This window comes from Punica granatum, chromosome 6 (assembly GCF_007655135.1).
Source record: "Punica granatum isolate Tunisia-2019 chromosome 6, ASM765513v2, whole genome shotgun sequence".
NCBI lineage: Eukaryota > Viridiplantae > Streptophyta > Magnoliopsida > Myrtales > Lythraceae > Punica > Punica granatum.
Window position 1 is genome coordinate 18,380,960 of NC_045132.1, and position 15,650 is coordinate 18,396,609.

General features: G+C 35.4%; 1 protein-coding gene and 1 pseudogene across 1 annotated transcript; both read right to left on the bottom strand.

The window, feature by feature from the left end:
* Nucleotides 1-1,778: 1,778 nt before the first annotated feature.
* LOC116210018 (MLP-like protein 31) lies at nucleotides 1,779-3,717 on the bottom strand. Its single transcript, XM_031543806.1, has 2 exons — nucleotides 3,421-3,717; nucleotides 1,779-2,309 (listed from the first exon to the last, which is right to left on the bottom strand). Exons 1-2 carry the CDS (start codon nucleotides 3,611-3,613, stop codon nucleotides 2,032-2,034), a joined length of 471 nt encoding a protein of 156 aa, XP_031399666.1. The 5' UTR covers nucleotides 3,614-3,717; the 3' UTR covers nucleotides 1,779-2,031.
* A 9,206-nt stretch (nucleotides 3,718-12,923) lies between these two features.
* LOC116210441 lies at nucleotides 12,924-15,087 on the bottom strand (annotated as a pseudogene).
* Between the last annotated feature and the right edge of the window lie 563 nt (nucleotides 15,088-15,650).

The window sequence follows — 15,650 nt, forward strand, 5'->3', positions numbered from 1 at the left end:
AATCACTGAAAACTAAAGTCTCATTTCTTATTGAAAATACTGGTAATTAAGATTTAAAATAAGGTTTCTAGAGAGCATGCGTCATGTTTCAAAATTTGTTTCACACTTACGTCCTCTGAGAACGAAAATGGCTAATTATCCCGTATTATTTTAAAAATAGGTACCAAAAGTGGAGATTAAATAGTTGGTACTCGAGGAGTTATTCTTAAATCTTGAAGATTCGTCTTTTGATATCTGGTCACTTGTGTACTTCTTGTGATTTTTCTAGCTTTCTAATCCGGATGTGCTCCTGAGATTGTTGACTTAATTCGGGCTGGAACGAGGTGCTTACACCCACTCCATCTATGAACTAAAGGCCTTCGAAACTTATAATTACTTAGACAACCTAGAAATGATTTTGGTATTCCTTCATGAAAATAACAATTGATATATCTATATTATACTCAGATTATCTTTCTTTCATGTGAATAAACAATACGTTACATTAAGCATATTCTTAATATACTAGTGCATACATTGCATGTGCTTTTCCACTAGTAAATTAAAACGTTTGATTGTATCATGGGTCTAACTTATAAAACTAAAGAATGAGCCCCTAGTACTGTGTGCATTATATGAATAGTATGAGACTATGAGTGACTGCTGAAGAGAGAAAATGGGGATACGGAAAGTAGTGGATTGTTTATGTACTAAAATTACTTTTTCGACCCCATCAATCATTATTGATTGATCATTATTACCCTCAGGGAGAAAGAGAGGGAGGATAGATCCGACCGTAGTGGCCCGCCCCTCTCACGGTGGAATTTTTTTTCTTAATGTTTTTATTTTTTTTTTCATTAAAGATTAGGTTTTTCTACAGGGTGTTATGCCTTTGGCTTCTATAGGTATCTACGTTTGGCATATGCTTGCTCTAATTGAGATTTTTGGAGATTTTAGGCGGAGGGACTTTAGAACACCCTAAATGCACGGGGAATCATCCGTGGATCTACTATGATTTATTTTTTCATTTTTTAAGATAAAAAATTGCCATTTGAGCAAAAATGTATCTATGACACAAAATTATCTTACACGTCAGCAACACTAAACACTTTGATTTGATTGGTAGAAAACCAAATAAAATAATTATCCTAAAATAAAAATGAAATTACAGAAAGAGACGAAATTGAACATTCGACCAAAATGTAAGTGACCACAATTGTTATTTTCCCTTTTATGTTTCGCAAAACTACATAATAGGATTTAATGACTACATATAATTTCAAAAATATTATTTCTAAAAATTATTTTTCAATAATAAGGGAGACTTGTAAGCTTAATATGAGGAAATAAAAAATCTAATGAAGGGCATAGGTAGTAGCATAATGAGAATCAGGCATAGAATTCTTAATTAGGTTACTAGCTGATAGTGTATATCACTATACTGTAATCTTCCATTCTAAAAACTATCTGAAAATGTTGAATTATTATATATATGTATCTTAAATAATTTGATTTCACGAAGATTTAATGGTATTATTGCGTAAATAGTTAAAGAAAAATAACTACTATGCTTCCAAAAAAAAAAGCTAATATACTTTCCATATAATTGATACATTTCTAATCATTTTCAAGCAAATGAACACAGGTCCATAGATTCCCGTAATTTTGTCATGCAAATGAAAAATAACTTCTCATTCCATGTATATATATTTTAAATTTTAGGTTTCCAGTTTGCTGAATTTTGTCTCCACTTCATTTCTAAGTCAAAATATATCCATCATTAATGTAGACTCTGGATAAGTTTTATTAATCCGAGGCACAACAACATAACATCAGCTCCTTATTAATAATAGGTCCATTGAGCCTAATACAAAAATAAAAAATAAAATAAAATGGTGAGTATCAAACATAAGACATTTTGATCCTGAAGTCAGCGTCTTGTGTCATTACACCGAGATCCTGTCCTCAAGATCAACTCCTTATTTGACATAGCATACATGCAAGTAATTATGGGGAAACATACATATATTACAGAAAGCCTTTTAAAAGTCCTTAGGCCCCGGATGTCAGGTTAGCGTCAATGTCCCTGGTGACCTTTACGGCGAACTCGAGTAGAGAGTAGGGTTCCGGGGTCTCCTCGCTCACCTTCTCGTACTCTATTGTCCAATGCACGGTGGTCCCAGTTCCCCCCTCCTTCGCAGTGGCCTGAACGATCAGGATGAAAGTCTTGTACAAATTCAACAGATCACCTTCGATCACACTGAAGGTGGCTTTGTTATTCTCATCATCCAAGGCATCGATTCTCTCCTTCGCAGTCTTGGGCTGTCCGTCTTAGAGATTTCAATTTCACAAAACAAAAAGTTGCCATGGGTTAAAATTTTTTCGGTAACTTTCTTATGTACTTCAACGAAGGAGGGTGGGGTGGTAAGGAAAAAGACTAAACCCTGAAATCCAGAGAGACTGAAACTTGAAGAACATAATCCTCTGTAAAGATAACGAAAATGCGATCTAGCAACCTTTTTCCGGATAGACCGAATGATGGTGTTGTTTTCAATTAATGATTTCTCGAATTCTTCCGGGCAAGACTAAATTTTAAGTTATTATAAACACAGTTCCTTGTAAGAGGATTTTTTTTTTCGGTGACCTGTAAGAGGATATTTATATTAAGCTTCCTGTTATGTGTTATCTAAATAGTTGGGGTGGCCCAAGAGAATTTGGGGCTTATAACAAAAATTGCATATGGAGCGTCACTTATCTAAAAAAATATTATGATTTTTACTAAAATTATTTTTCTAATTTTATAAAATGCAAAATTACGGATTAATTTTTATAATCAATGTCTCTAAAATTATTTAGTTAATAGTAAAATTAATTGATATTATCTTTCTTGAGATATTGTAGATTTTTAACTAATGGAATGTTATTGCGATAATATATGACCTGGAGGTCGCTGGTGACCTTGACATGGCCGATGGTGGCTGGCGCCAGACCCCTACAGCCTAAAATGAGGAAGTCTTGCCCTTCCCTTTTTCCCCCACTTTCATGTCTAACCCAAGTGGGATCTATTTACAATTAGGAAAATTTTAGGGGATATCGCTGCAATTTTTAGAAACTAGCCTAACTGAGTAGGCGATTCAGTTTAAATGGTTTTTTGATTTAAGTATATTAAATTAAATCATTGTCTGTTTTTATCAAACAAATTTATTAAAATTAAGCTGAAAATTTAATTTCAGCATTTGACTTGAGTAATTAAATACACTCTAAGTCTACTGTAACATTATATGGATTCCACCTGATGAGTCCTGACATTATATCCCTGACGCGTGTTTAGGGAATAACTATGGTTGTATCAGAGAATAGAACATCAAGGGATATAAATAAATAAAAGGACATCAAGGGATAAAGTTTTAATGTTATAAAGTGCGTGCACATATCCCTTACCATGGACATAATCCCAATGAATAACAGACCCGACCTTTCCCCAGTCACCTTCGTGCAACTTGGTACCATGTACGTTGTCGGGGCTCGCGTCCGAGATGTCCTGAGGCTTGGAGCTGAACACATTGTACAACTTTTTCGGCGGAGATCTGATCCCAATGTCAATCTCCATCCTCCCTTGTACCAAATGAGCCATTTCTTTTTATTCTACTGACTTTCTTCTTTTATCAGATATTTTGAATGCAAGTATGGTGAAGGATGAAAAAAGATGAGGAGGATATATATAGAGAACAAGGGTATGGAGCAAACTAGTATGGCCGGTTAGCCCTCTTATAGATAGGAGAATACTTAATTTTGCTACCAGTCTTTGAGAAGAGTGACAGGTATCATAAAAGTAGGGAAGGAAGGGAGACATTAATTAATCAAGTTATTAAACGTGGGCTAAATAATCGTGATCGATATCAAAAGTGAGTATAGCGCAGTGTGCATGTTCTCGCCTAACAACTAAGAAGTCGTAAGTTCGATACTCAGTGAGACTAATCGTGCCCCTTTATTAGATATTAAGATTTTTTTTCATTCTATTCGGCAATGGGCATCCCTAATAACTGAAAAAATAATTGTGATAAATATGTTCTCCCAAAATAAAAAGAAGGGACGTGGCGTGAATATTATAGTTGGCAGGATATAAATTGTTTTCATTTGTTATATTAGAATTTTTATATAATTTTTTCAAATACAAGAAAGATTCAAAGATCTAAAACATAAAATGAAAAGTAAATTAAAAAATAGACACAAATAGTCCCAGTGATTAGTAAAAATTGAATTTGAAACATCTTAATTCTTAGAAGAAAAGCGATTGCCACTATGCTATACCTCATTTTTCCATTTTTCTTTTCTTATAAAGGCCATATATATCATGATGATAGAACTACTTCTAGTTAGCAGACATACTTTCAGGACTTTCTTCTTTGATCAGATATTTTGAATGTAAGTATGGTGAATGATGGAAAAAGATGAGGAGGATATATATAGAGAACAAGGGTATGGAGCAAACAAGTATGGCTGGTTAGCCCTTTTATAGAATAGGAGTATAATTAATTTTGCTACCAGTCTTTGAGAATAGTGACAGGTACCATGCAAGTAGGGAAGGAAGGAAGATATTAATTAATCAAGTTATCAAACGTGGGCTAAAAAATTGTGATCGATATCAAAAGACGGTGTAGCGCAATGCGCACGCCGTCGCCTGACAATCAAAAGGTCATAGGTTCGATACTCAGTGAGACTACCTGCACCTCTTCATTAGATATTAAAATTTCTATTTCATTGTATTCTGCTCTTGAGCCTTCCTTGTAACCGAAAAAAGAATTATTCTCTCAAAATAAAAAAAGGGAGGGGGTGTGAATATTGTAGGTGGCAGGATATGAATTTTTTCATTTGTTATATTAAAATTTTTATATAATTTTCTTCAAATACAAGAAAGATGCAAAGATCTAAAATAGAAAATAAAAAGGAAATTAAAAATGGACAAAAATAATTCACTGATTAGTGAAAATCGAATTTGAAACTTATTAAATCCTAAAAGAAAGCGATTGTCACTATACTATACATCATTTCTTCATTTTTTTAAAGGCCATGCATATATAGAAATTAATTGACCGATACATGCAGCTAGGGCATATATAACGTGATGATATAACTAATTCTAGTTAGAGGACATACGTTCAGGAGTGTGTAATTGGACAAGATCTTAAATGGATTTGCTAAACAATGAATGATGTGAACATGAAAAATCAGTAAGATTATATTAATTCATGATCTGTTAACCATGTGTTAAGCTAATTTATTTATTTGTTGAAATCTAATTGGTGCTTCCTCATACTCCATGGTGAGGTAGGATCTCCTGAAATTCTTTTTGTATAAATTGGCTCTTTGCATAAAGTCCACGAACATATAAGGAACTTACTGAGCAGAAGGGACATAGTCAATGGAAATCAAAGATCGGAACTGGGAATAGATGTGAACCTAAAGCATTGGTTTGCCTCGAGGGCAAATATCACTGTATTCAACCCAAAACATTGGCTTCTTGTATCTTCGCATTATTTTGGTAATGTATGTTATATAAGGTTATGGCAGGATTAATAAAAAACAATAATTTAACCGTTTATTTTTATTAATAGGGCAATTACAATTATATATGGAGATGCATATCAATTATCAATTACAATACATAAAAGTTAAAAGTGCCAAAATGTGGGAATTTTTTTTTCATGTGCACTTGATATTTGGAAGCTCAACAGATCCCTACAAATTCAGTTCGAACCAAGTCAACCCACTAGGAGATAAAACTCTCTCATCATGGAGTTTCTCCGTTCACAAAACTCAATGCCAGACCTTTGCTTAAGGGAAAAAATGCCGAATCACATGAATCAACTCAAGTTTTTAAAATTTTAATTTTAATGAAAATTTGACAATTAATTATTACATTAAAAATTGTAAATTGATAATAAAGATGTTTTAGAAAAGTAAAAAAAAAATTAATTCGATTAATTTTTTAATTATAAAGTATCATTATTAAAAATTATTTTTTATTAATTTTTGTAGGCTTCATGTAATGTGTGAGCATATACTTTATTGTTAATAATTGGAAAAATTATGGCATGTACGCCAATACAACTAACAGTCTTAACATTCATCAAAAAAAAAAAAAGGAATCATACAAAAACTAACAGTCTATCATAGATATAATAAATGAAGACAATTATAACGTATATTTTTTAAATGGAAAATGTTGGGACAGGGACCACGGCATTCTTAGCATTCTTTGGAGAACATAACGGAATGGAGTGTATAAATTAGAAGAGAGAGAAGAAGAAAAAAGGAACAAGTTAGATCTCTCTTTCTGATATTTTCCTTTAAAAAAATCTTAATGATAAGGTACTCTGAAAATTCTATAATTGTTGATTATGAAAAATAACCGTGGCAATTGATATTATTTTCTCCATTAGATTTCAATTTAAAATTCTCGTCCTTACACATGCATGGCGATAATTGTGTAGAATAACAATGTCTAACAATACTTTTACTTTTTATGCTTTTATCAATTTATATTTTCGACTTTTATCCATTTATATTTTCGACGACGATCGACCATGCTTGAGAATGATTGGATCACAATCTGCATATCTATATACATATAATATTAAAGTCGGGACGACGAATCGAGAAGCATCACGTAGAATGGAGAATGACACTTCTCGTATGACCGCTGATAGCAACATGATAGTGGCTTTGAGTTGAGCTCAAGAGGTGATTTCGAGAATCAACCAACCGACAAATCCGCAGGGGTCGCACTTTGTCCCGCCCGCTTGGTGGATGAAATCCTAGGCTTGGTCAATCCGTTTTCTTTCTTGATTTATGGAACTGGTGGCCTGAATCAGCAGCGGTAGCCTATGTAGGAGGTTTGGAAAAAAGTATGAACGGAAGGGCATTCGAAAATAGTAAGAACATATTCTTCTCCAATAGCAAAGATCGATGCGGTGATTAAACAACCGCATCTTCAGTCAGCAAATGTTGACATCGGTCCGATCTCATCTGCTTTGTTCCGGATCAATGATCGGGTCACTTAGCTAAAGGAGATCTCGTATGCTTCTACTAGAAAGATAGCTCTATCCTATCTGAAATATTAGGATATAGTTATTGTAATATCGTTCACTACTTAGAATAGAAAATCGAGATCTTGCTCACGTTATTTTCAAACCTAACCAGCCATTCAATGGAAAAGAATAACAATTTTATAATTAAAAAAAAACAACAATCAAAATTAAAACCCTAAATTGTTGATTGTTGATTTTTTTTTTCTTTGGGATCATAGAACAGACCAACCGCAAGAGATGCCCGATCACTTGGCAGCCTCCATAGCCAAAACCCAAAGTAACACGCAATCCGATTCTAATTTCATGATATCCACAGCAAACATGGCGGTTCATTCACCTAATTCCAGGAGCACCAAAAATCCAATGGCAGAGGTGAAGAATTGCTTCGAATCAAGAAATTTCTTCAAATTCTTTCAATCTTGGGCGTAACTCAGCAAAAACAATTTCATGGAAGTACAGAATTGGTTCCAAATAGAAACTGGATATCATTTTCGAAGGAATAACATTGAAATTAAGAATGGAAAATTGAATTGGAAGAACCGGAATGAGATATCAGGATATCCACAAATTTCAAAATTTGAAATCGAATTCGGAGGAATTTCGTGATTGCTTCCAATTCAATTGCACAGATATCTTAGTAGAATTGGAATTGGAAGTAATTCCTGATATTGCTTTTAATTCTTAAATTGATGTTACATGAACTCAATTGAAATGAAAACAATTCTTAGATTCTCTTCAAATTCTTCAATTGGAAGAGGGTATCCCACTGATTGCATCGGAGAACATTGCAAATTTGAGCACGCACTGGGATTACTCTTACACGGAATGATTGTTGATGTTTCTGGTTGTTTATTTATTTAATTCATAAAAATTTTGCATTCTGATTTTTTTAATAGTTTTTTGATTTGTGATATTGAAAATTATAAAATTCATTATTTTCTTACCGAACCGGACGGTTTGCAGAAAATAATGTCATATGTATAGAGAGTTGTTATTCTATACAAATAGCCATATGTATGGGTGAGTTTTCTCAATTAAAATCCAACAGCAGAAATATTATCAACTACTATTGTTGTTTTAATTTTCTTTTCCAGTTAATTATAGTAGAATCACCCCTACTAGTACTAATCCGATGAAATTGCAGGTTACTTTGATTTTACGTCTCCATTTCGTTGACTTGGCCGTTAGCATGGTTAATAAAATTAGTTTCAAAATTTAGGCCTGAAACTTTCTTTCTAAGAAATTAAATGGGGATCAAATATCGAAAGCTACCGCCACCTCTTGATCCAGTGATTCATATAAATAATTTATTATTTTTCCTTAAAAATCTGTAGTTGGAATTAATTTTCGGACATGTGCGGGCATAGAAATTAATTAAAGATGCAACCAATTTTTGGACCATGTGCATCAAAATCATGTGCATTTAGTGTCCAGCAAAATCATTTGCTGTCATTAGCTGTACTTGGCAGTTAATATCTGCAATGGATACCGGAGCACTAATTAAGGCTTTTCGACCAATATTTATATTGGAGATTCTACACAATTGATAGAAAAAAAACCATCACAATTATTTTTTTCCCAACCATCATATCTTCTTACGTAAGATCCTACTTCTACACATGTCCTATGTCTTTTTTAATTTAAGATTGACCCCTCATAGTTTGTCTATCGATATTTTTAGCCATGTATCTTCTCGTTGACAATTGATCTCTCCCGAGAACAAGCCGGACTCTATTTGATATTAAAATGAAAAAAAATATACACCCATTCAGCCAAATAAAAAAAATCAATTACTTAAAAAATAAAAAGAAATAATAAAGAAACACCAAACGAACGTTTTCTACTGTTCTTCTTCTCCAGCCGATTGAAGGCAGCATGCAATTTCGAAGAATCCCTAAAATTGCCCGTAAAATACTCCTGATGACAAAAAGAACCCTTTTGCTCTTAACAAGATCTAGATCCTCTTTAGATACAAGTTAATTAAGAATCAAATGATGATAAAGGCTTCACTGAATGATTCATTGTTGACTAATCCTGTTATTAATAAAGCTGTTAACTATTACTACCTTACTTGGCCAACTCGAGAGATTACATAGAACAATGGGCTCCTACATGGATGAGAATATTATCGGAGAAAGATGATACACCTACCTATGTGGCATCACTGCTGATACCAAATGTTCAAGAAATGGTTAGGAAAAATCCTCTAGAGCTTCCCCGGGGATGCATTAGGACCGAGGAAGGTGTTCCCGAGATCAATTTTATCTCTCGCCAGAGATCTTCACTCTCGAGAGGATGCCAGGACAAGCTCGAAAAACTCCATGAGGCATGCAAGACTGGGGCTTTTTCCAGGTTTACGACTAAACGGGCCAGTGCCAAGCATCGATGAGATTGAAATTTTCATGGGAAATTTTAGGGATTCTTTGAAATTGTATGCTGGCTTCAATCGGTACTTTTTCAATTGGAGAAAAAGAACAGTAAAAAATATTTATTTGATGTTCTTTATTATTTCTTTTTATTTTTTATTACCATTTGTCTTTAATTTGGTGGAACCGGTGTGTTTTGAATCCGATTAATATTGAAGAGAATCCGGCTCGTTTTCAAGCGAGACCGACCGTCGACAAAAACATGCGTGACCAAAAATATCGATGGACAAACTATTAGGGGTGAATATTAAACTAAAAAGATATAAGACATGTGTACTGCTAGGATCTTATGTAAGGAGATCTAACGATTAGAAAAAAAAAATCATGATGATTGTTTTTGCAACCAACCGTGGTGGCATCACTCATATTTATAAATATAATATGAATGATTTGTCTTTCACTCATATCCACTCCCTTCTGTTCTTCACTCTGTATTAAATTAATGTGAGAAGAAAATTGAACGATTCAAGGAAACTATCATAGATACAACTTATCGTAGATAAACAGTCTTCTTATTTAGACACAGAAATATTTGGTCATTCGCATGCATCTGGGGAAGATGTACTGCTTCCAAGCTAGAAAATGATTTTCACTGTATATGAAAATTTAAGAAGATATTTGGTATGAATCAATATTGATGCTTTCCCATGTATTGAATATATATTTTGTTTTTCTGATGCACTTTTGGCATCACACTCAATCTAAGTAGATAGTAATCAAGAGCCGGTGAAAACTAAAACAAAAAACAAACAAAAAACAAAAAACTTATCCAAAAAAAAAAAGCAGTTCTGAAGTATAGCCATTATGATAGGTATTAATTAGAATTAGCAATATATATATATATATATATATATATATTATGTACACGAGAGTTGATGAGGAGTTTCTATTTGCGTGACAAGAATCTTCCGTGTAAGCGTATTTGAGTGACGAGGAGCTTCCACATAAACATATTGAAAACCTTTCAATACATATATAGAGCTAATTTTATTAAATGATTTCAATGATTTCGAAGGAGTCAAAGAGATAAGTTGCCAAATTGTGACCTTTTTGATACACATCAATTTGGGCCTTTCACGGAGTTATAACGGCTAAAGACCGTGGGATGGATTTGATGTTACTAAGAATCAAACTGATGTGACAGGGGATAGAATTGATGTAACCAGGGACGAATTCGATGTGCACAGGGACGAACTTGATGTGACCAGGGACGAACTTGATGTTACCAGGGACGAATTCGATGTGTCCAGGGACGAATTCGATGTGTCCAAGGACGAATTTGATGTGGCTAGGGACGAATTTGATGTGACGAGGGACGAACTTGATGTTACCAAGGACGAATTCGATGTGACCAGAGACGACTTTGATGTGACCAGGGACGAATTCGATGCAACATTTTTTTTAGGGACCCAGATGATGCAATTTGCGTAAGTCAGGCATGAAATTGCTAGTTTACTCCCTCCGATATCTATCAGCAAGGCTCCGTCCAAGCCCTCCTCCCATTCTCTCTCTCTCTCTCTCTCTCTCTCTCTCGATTACTTTCTCTGTCGATCTCAGCTGTCAGGTTCGGTTCTACCTAGTACATCGCAGCCACAGTGGACTCCGCATCTCCGAGCCAGCTTTGCCTCTACATTTCTCCTATCCAACTCCGACCACATCCTTAAGCACCTCAGTGAGAGCCCCCACCCCCTGGCAATTGTGACGATCCCAGGAGTACACAAGCTCAGCTCCATCTCTTTATCTGAATAGAAGCATCAAGAGCTTTGGAGTCACTCCTAGTTTAGACTCACGTCTAGCTCTAACGACTAGCCCTAATTTCCCCTTACCTGAGAGCAGTAGCAAGATTCAAGTCGCCTCTTCAATCCCTTTGCAGTGTTCCACCATTGTAGCAACTCAGTCCCCTTCGAGTAGCCTCCTCCTCTCCAACGAACTGCTACAGCTCTTCCTTTGATCAGTAGCAGCACCTTCACCAAAAGAGTAAGGGGCAGACCCCTCTGTCGAGCACGATGGAGGGGAGGCCCCAACTGGTCTACGCCTTCATCCATTAAAATAAATAAAAATAATAATTCTTCAAAAAATTACAAAACGAAAAAAAAAACTTCGTTTTGGAAACTCTAATTAAAAAATAATATTTTACGTCATTTTCTCCAACAATGCAGCCACATTAGACAGACATTGACGGCGGGGAGGAAATTGATAGACGGAACCCCAACGTTTGAACCAAATTGGTGGTGAAAATTAATGAGGGACTAAAGTAGTGGCTCGAGGAAAATAAAATGATGATAGTGATAGTTTTATCTAAATAAGTGCATTTTACATACCATCGGAATATTTGAGGATCATTGGTTGATATGTGGAAGGAGGTGCTTAATAAATTAAGCACTTAATTAATTGATGGAATAAATGTATAGGAAGAATGAGAAGAATCTTTGCGAGAGGTAAAGGACACCGATAATTGAAAAATGACTTATTTTATTAAGTCAAAATTTTATACTTATTTCATTAAGTAGTTTTTTATTTAATAATTAAATAGTTCAGACCCTCATCTTTCATTTTTATTTTTCTCTTTCTTACATTTATTTTCGCTTTTAACTAACTAAATTGTAACTAATTATTAAGCATTTATTTAACTTTTAAGATTAGTACAATTTTTTTCTATTAAAGTGAATCACTTTCATACGATAGCAGTTTGCCTAGAAATCTGCCTCCAAGGTTGCCAAGTCTTTTGTTTCACTCTTCCTCTCTTTGGACGCCCCGACTCTTGTTAATTATCCTAACCGGACTCTTCATCTTAGAATCGCGCATTCATCATCTATATATGAAAGGGTCATTTATTGCAGGACGGTAATCTTACATTCCTTTCATTTGTCTTACAAAATTGTGAAAGTTGATTGCATTGGTTCATCTTTCTCTCTGTTAACTTAGACATGCTATCGCTTAGTTTCTACCGGTCTTCGTTTGCCATAGAAGTATTTAGATCGGTCAGTTCCTCTCCAGTCTCAGTGCATGCCACGTGCTCGACATGATGCTTGATCCATTCCTCAGTACAAGTTGAGTACCATACTAGATTAATTCCTGATAATGGAACAACATAATGTTAGTGTTTTATTTTTAAAGCTTGATCAAAATGATTAACTCAACTTTTCCACGAATCACTTTCAAAGTGTTATCTTCATTTGATGAGATATAAGATAAGGGTTGATATGTCAGGTACATGATAAAATTTTTAAATTGCATAAGATGTTATGTAACAACTTCAGGTATTAACGCCCATATACAAGAAAATAGTAATATAGATTAAGAAAAACAGAGGCCCCTGGTCCACTGGTCATAATAAAATTGACCCATGAATCATTTCTGTTCAACTCAGCTCAGAGTAGTAAAGTAAAGATCGAACTTTTCTGCTCAACTGAGCGATAGCTCGAAATACCAATAAAGATTATATTGCAACAATCATCGACTGAAACAAATACCGGTTCTATTAATTACAAATCCCAATTGAAATAGACTCCGTTGAAGGTTATGATTTTCCTGGAATATTACTGTGCAATTTGCAGCAGAAAGAAGCACCCCTTGCAGCACAAAGAAGCACCCCTGAAGCCGAGAATTGCCTGGTCATAGCAGTATGAGTATGTCATGTGCTTCTTCCGAATACCTCCCATCCGGTTCCTCTGCTTTGAGGAGGTGCCTGTAAGGATGGGTCTGGAGCTCACGTCGTGGTCACACCTTGAGAGCCGCTGGATTGGATCAACCGTACAGCCGTGGAGGACAAGGCCCGAGAACTCAGCCACGTAGGGAGCATAGTTGTAGTTGACACGGTATTTCCCACCATTGGTTGCCCAATAAGAGCTATCCCATATTGTCGCATAGAGAGACTCGGCTTGGAGGGGAAATCACCGCCCATCGCTTCAGTTCTCTTCACCTCTCTGATGGGGACATTGTCTACATAGAATCTAAAGATGGATAAAAAGCAGACATAAGTACTTTGCTGATAAGTTGGAAACGGTATCCTAACGCAGCAGACGGTATACTGAATGCCAATTTAACATATGGAGAATCAGACCCACTGAATTGTAATAATTAAGCGATGAACAGGCTTAGCTGTAGTGCTGGTTTCAGTAAATGTGGGTTACTAATTTAAGAGTGCATGCAGCAACCTTGTCCGTTTGTACCGAAAGTCATGGCCTTAGTATATGATATACGGGACGGTTTTATCATCAATATAATTATCTTTCTGGACAAAAGCAAAGATAGATAATTACACAATTCAGTATTAATCATCTTCAAAAGATTCTAGGCCGAACAAAAGAAAAACTTAATACGACAACATGGTATTCTGCCATTGGTTGGTGGTGGAAGTGGTTGGTTTTGAATGTAAACTACTGCATAAATGGTGCTGCCTAACCTCATCTCAATTACTGTCCTACAAAACCATGACCTGCACCGATTATTATATCTTAAGCAAATGAAGTACAACAGGCAAAGTATATTGCAACAATCATCGACTGAAACGAATACCAGTTCTAATTACTAATCCCAATTAAAATAGACTCCGTTGAAGGTTATGATTTTCCTAGAATATTACTATGCAATTTGCAGCGAAAAGAAGCACCCCTAAAGCTGAGAATTTCAATCTAAACTATCGTAAACTAACACCAGCTCTCCTCCCCATAAAAAAAGGAACTAACAGCTTAAGCCATATGGAAGCAGAGCAACAAGTAACAATTCACTTTTGATGATCAGATAGAAGCTCACATGATGTGAGAGTCAGTCCAGAGGATGCTGTACTAGGGAAAATCTTCAACCGGGTCAAACAAGAGGCTGTATCTCTCTTCTCTACCGGCACTCATGCTCCCGTTCTCGTAAATGTTAATTTGGATTCTCCAGTCTTTACCAATTATGTTGCCCAAGAACTCAAAATCAATTTCGTCATGGTTTTTCTTGTATGTATCCCCATTCGACATCTGCAGCCACCCAAGACATGTTTAACACTGGAGTAGTAGGTCGATCGACACAATATTCCTCAAACACAAGCCCTAGTAACAGGTGATTAGGAACTAGGTGATTAACTAGATTCAAGCAGCGATCTTCGGCGATAGAAACTAACGATACAAATTCCTAGTTCAACTAGGCATGATCAAGAAATCAAATAGCAAAGAGTACTGTTGGCACATCCTCTTGGTGGGTCGTTAACGGTCGAGACACATACATAGAAGGCAACGACAACTCCGGCCATGTAATCTGCAGGCAACTTGATGGAAGCACTAAAGAAACCATGCAAGTAAAGATCCTAAGACACAAACCTTGACCTGTCGCCACCCATTTTGCCACAAAAAGAAGGATTAAGCTCAAGAAGGAGAAGAGGAAGCTCGAACCTCCTCTGCTTGATCAGCTCAACAAAGAAAGACCGAACGACGAGAGTGGCGAACTGGCGAAGAGAAGATTGAATTGATGAAGTCATTGATGATTGAATTGAAGATTGAATTGATGAAGTCTTCACCGTTTCAGCCTTCAGTTCGATTGATTCGATTCAATTTCACTTTCAGGAAATCCGATATCCTTTAAAAAATTATGAGCCCATGAACGGGCTGTTTGAATGGTTTTTCGGCTAAAAATCAGTTAGGTTTTTGGATTCACCGGTTTATTTATGCATTTTCGAATTTTAAACTAACCAGACCGAATATAGGTTTGATTTCCAGTCCGACCGGTAGAACCGCCCGGTCTGGTTCAGTTCTGATAACATTGCTAATTAAGTCATGACATCAATTAACTATAAGAAATCTCAATAAATAACTTAAATTGTCCCATAATACTAATTAATGCCCAATAAATTAAAGGAAAAATAGTCCCATATAGCACAATTTTTACCTTATTTTCATTTCATATCACGTTTTTAAAAGTTGTCACGATCTAGCACGAATCACTATTTTATTCCCGGATCTAGCACACCGTTAAAATCTGTCTAAAAACCGTTAAACACCGTTAGATGGAGTTTAATGATGTGCAAGATCCAAGAATAAAATGGTGATTTGTGCTAGATCGTGATGACTTTTAAAAACGTGCTAGGAAGTGAAAATAAAGTAAAAACTGTGCTATATGGGGCTATTTTTCCTAAATTCAATGAGAGGCTCTCATTCATGCAAGAACAATGTGC

Coding starts and splice junctions, on each gene's coding strand:
- LOC116210018 (XM_031543806.1), bottom strand. CDS start 3,613: ATGGCTCATTTGGTACAAGGGAGGATGGAGATTGACATTGGGATCAGA. Junction 2,310..3,420: donor TCATTGGGATTATGTCCATG/GTAAGGGATATG, acceptor GAAATCTCTAAG/ACGGACAGCCCAAGACTGCG.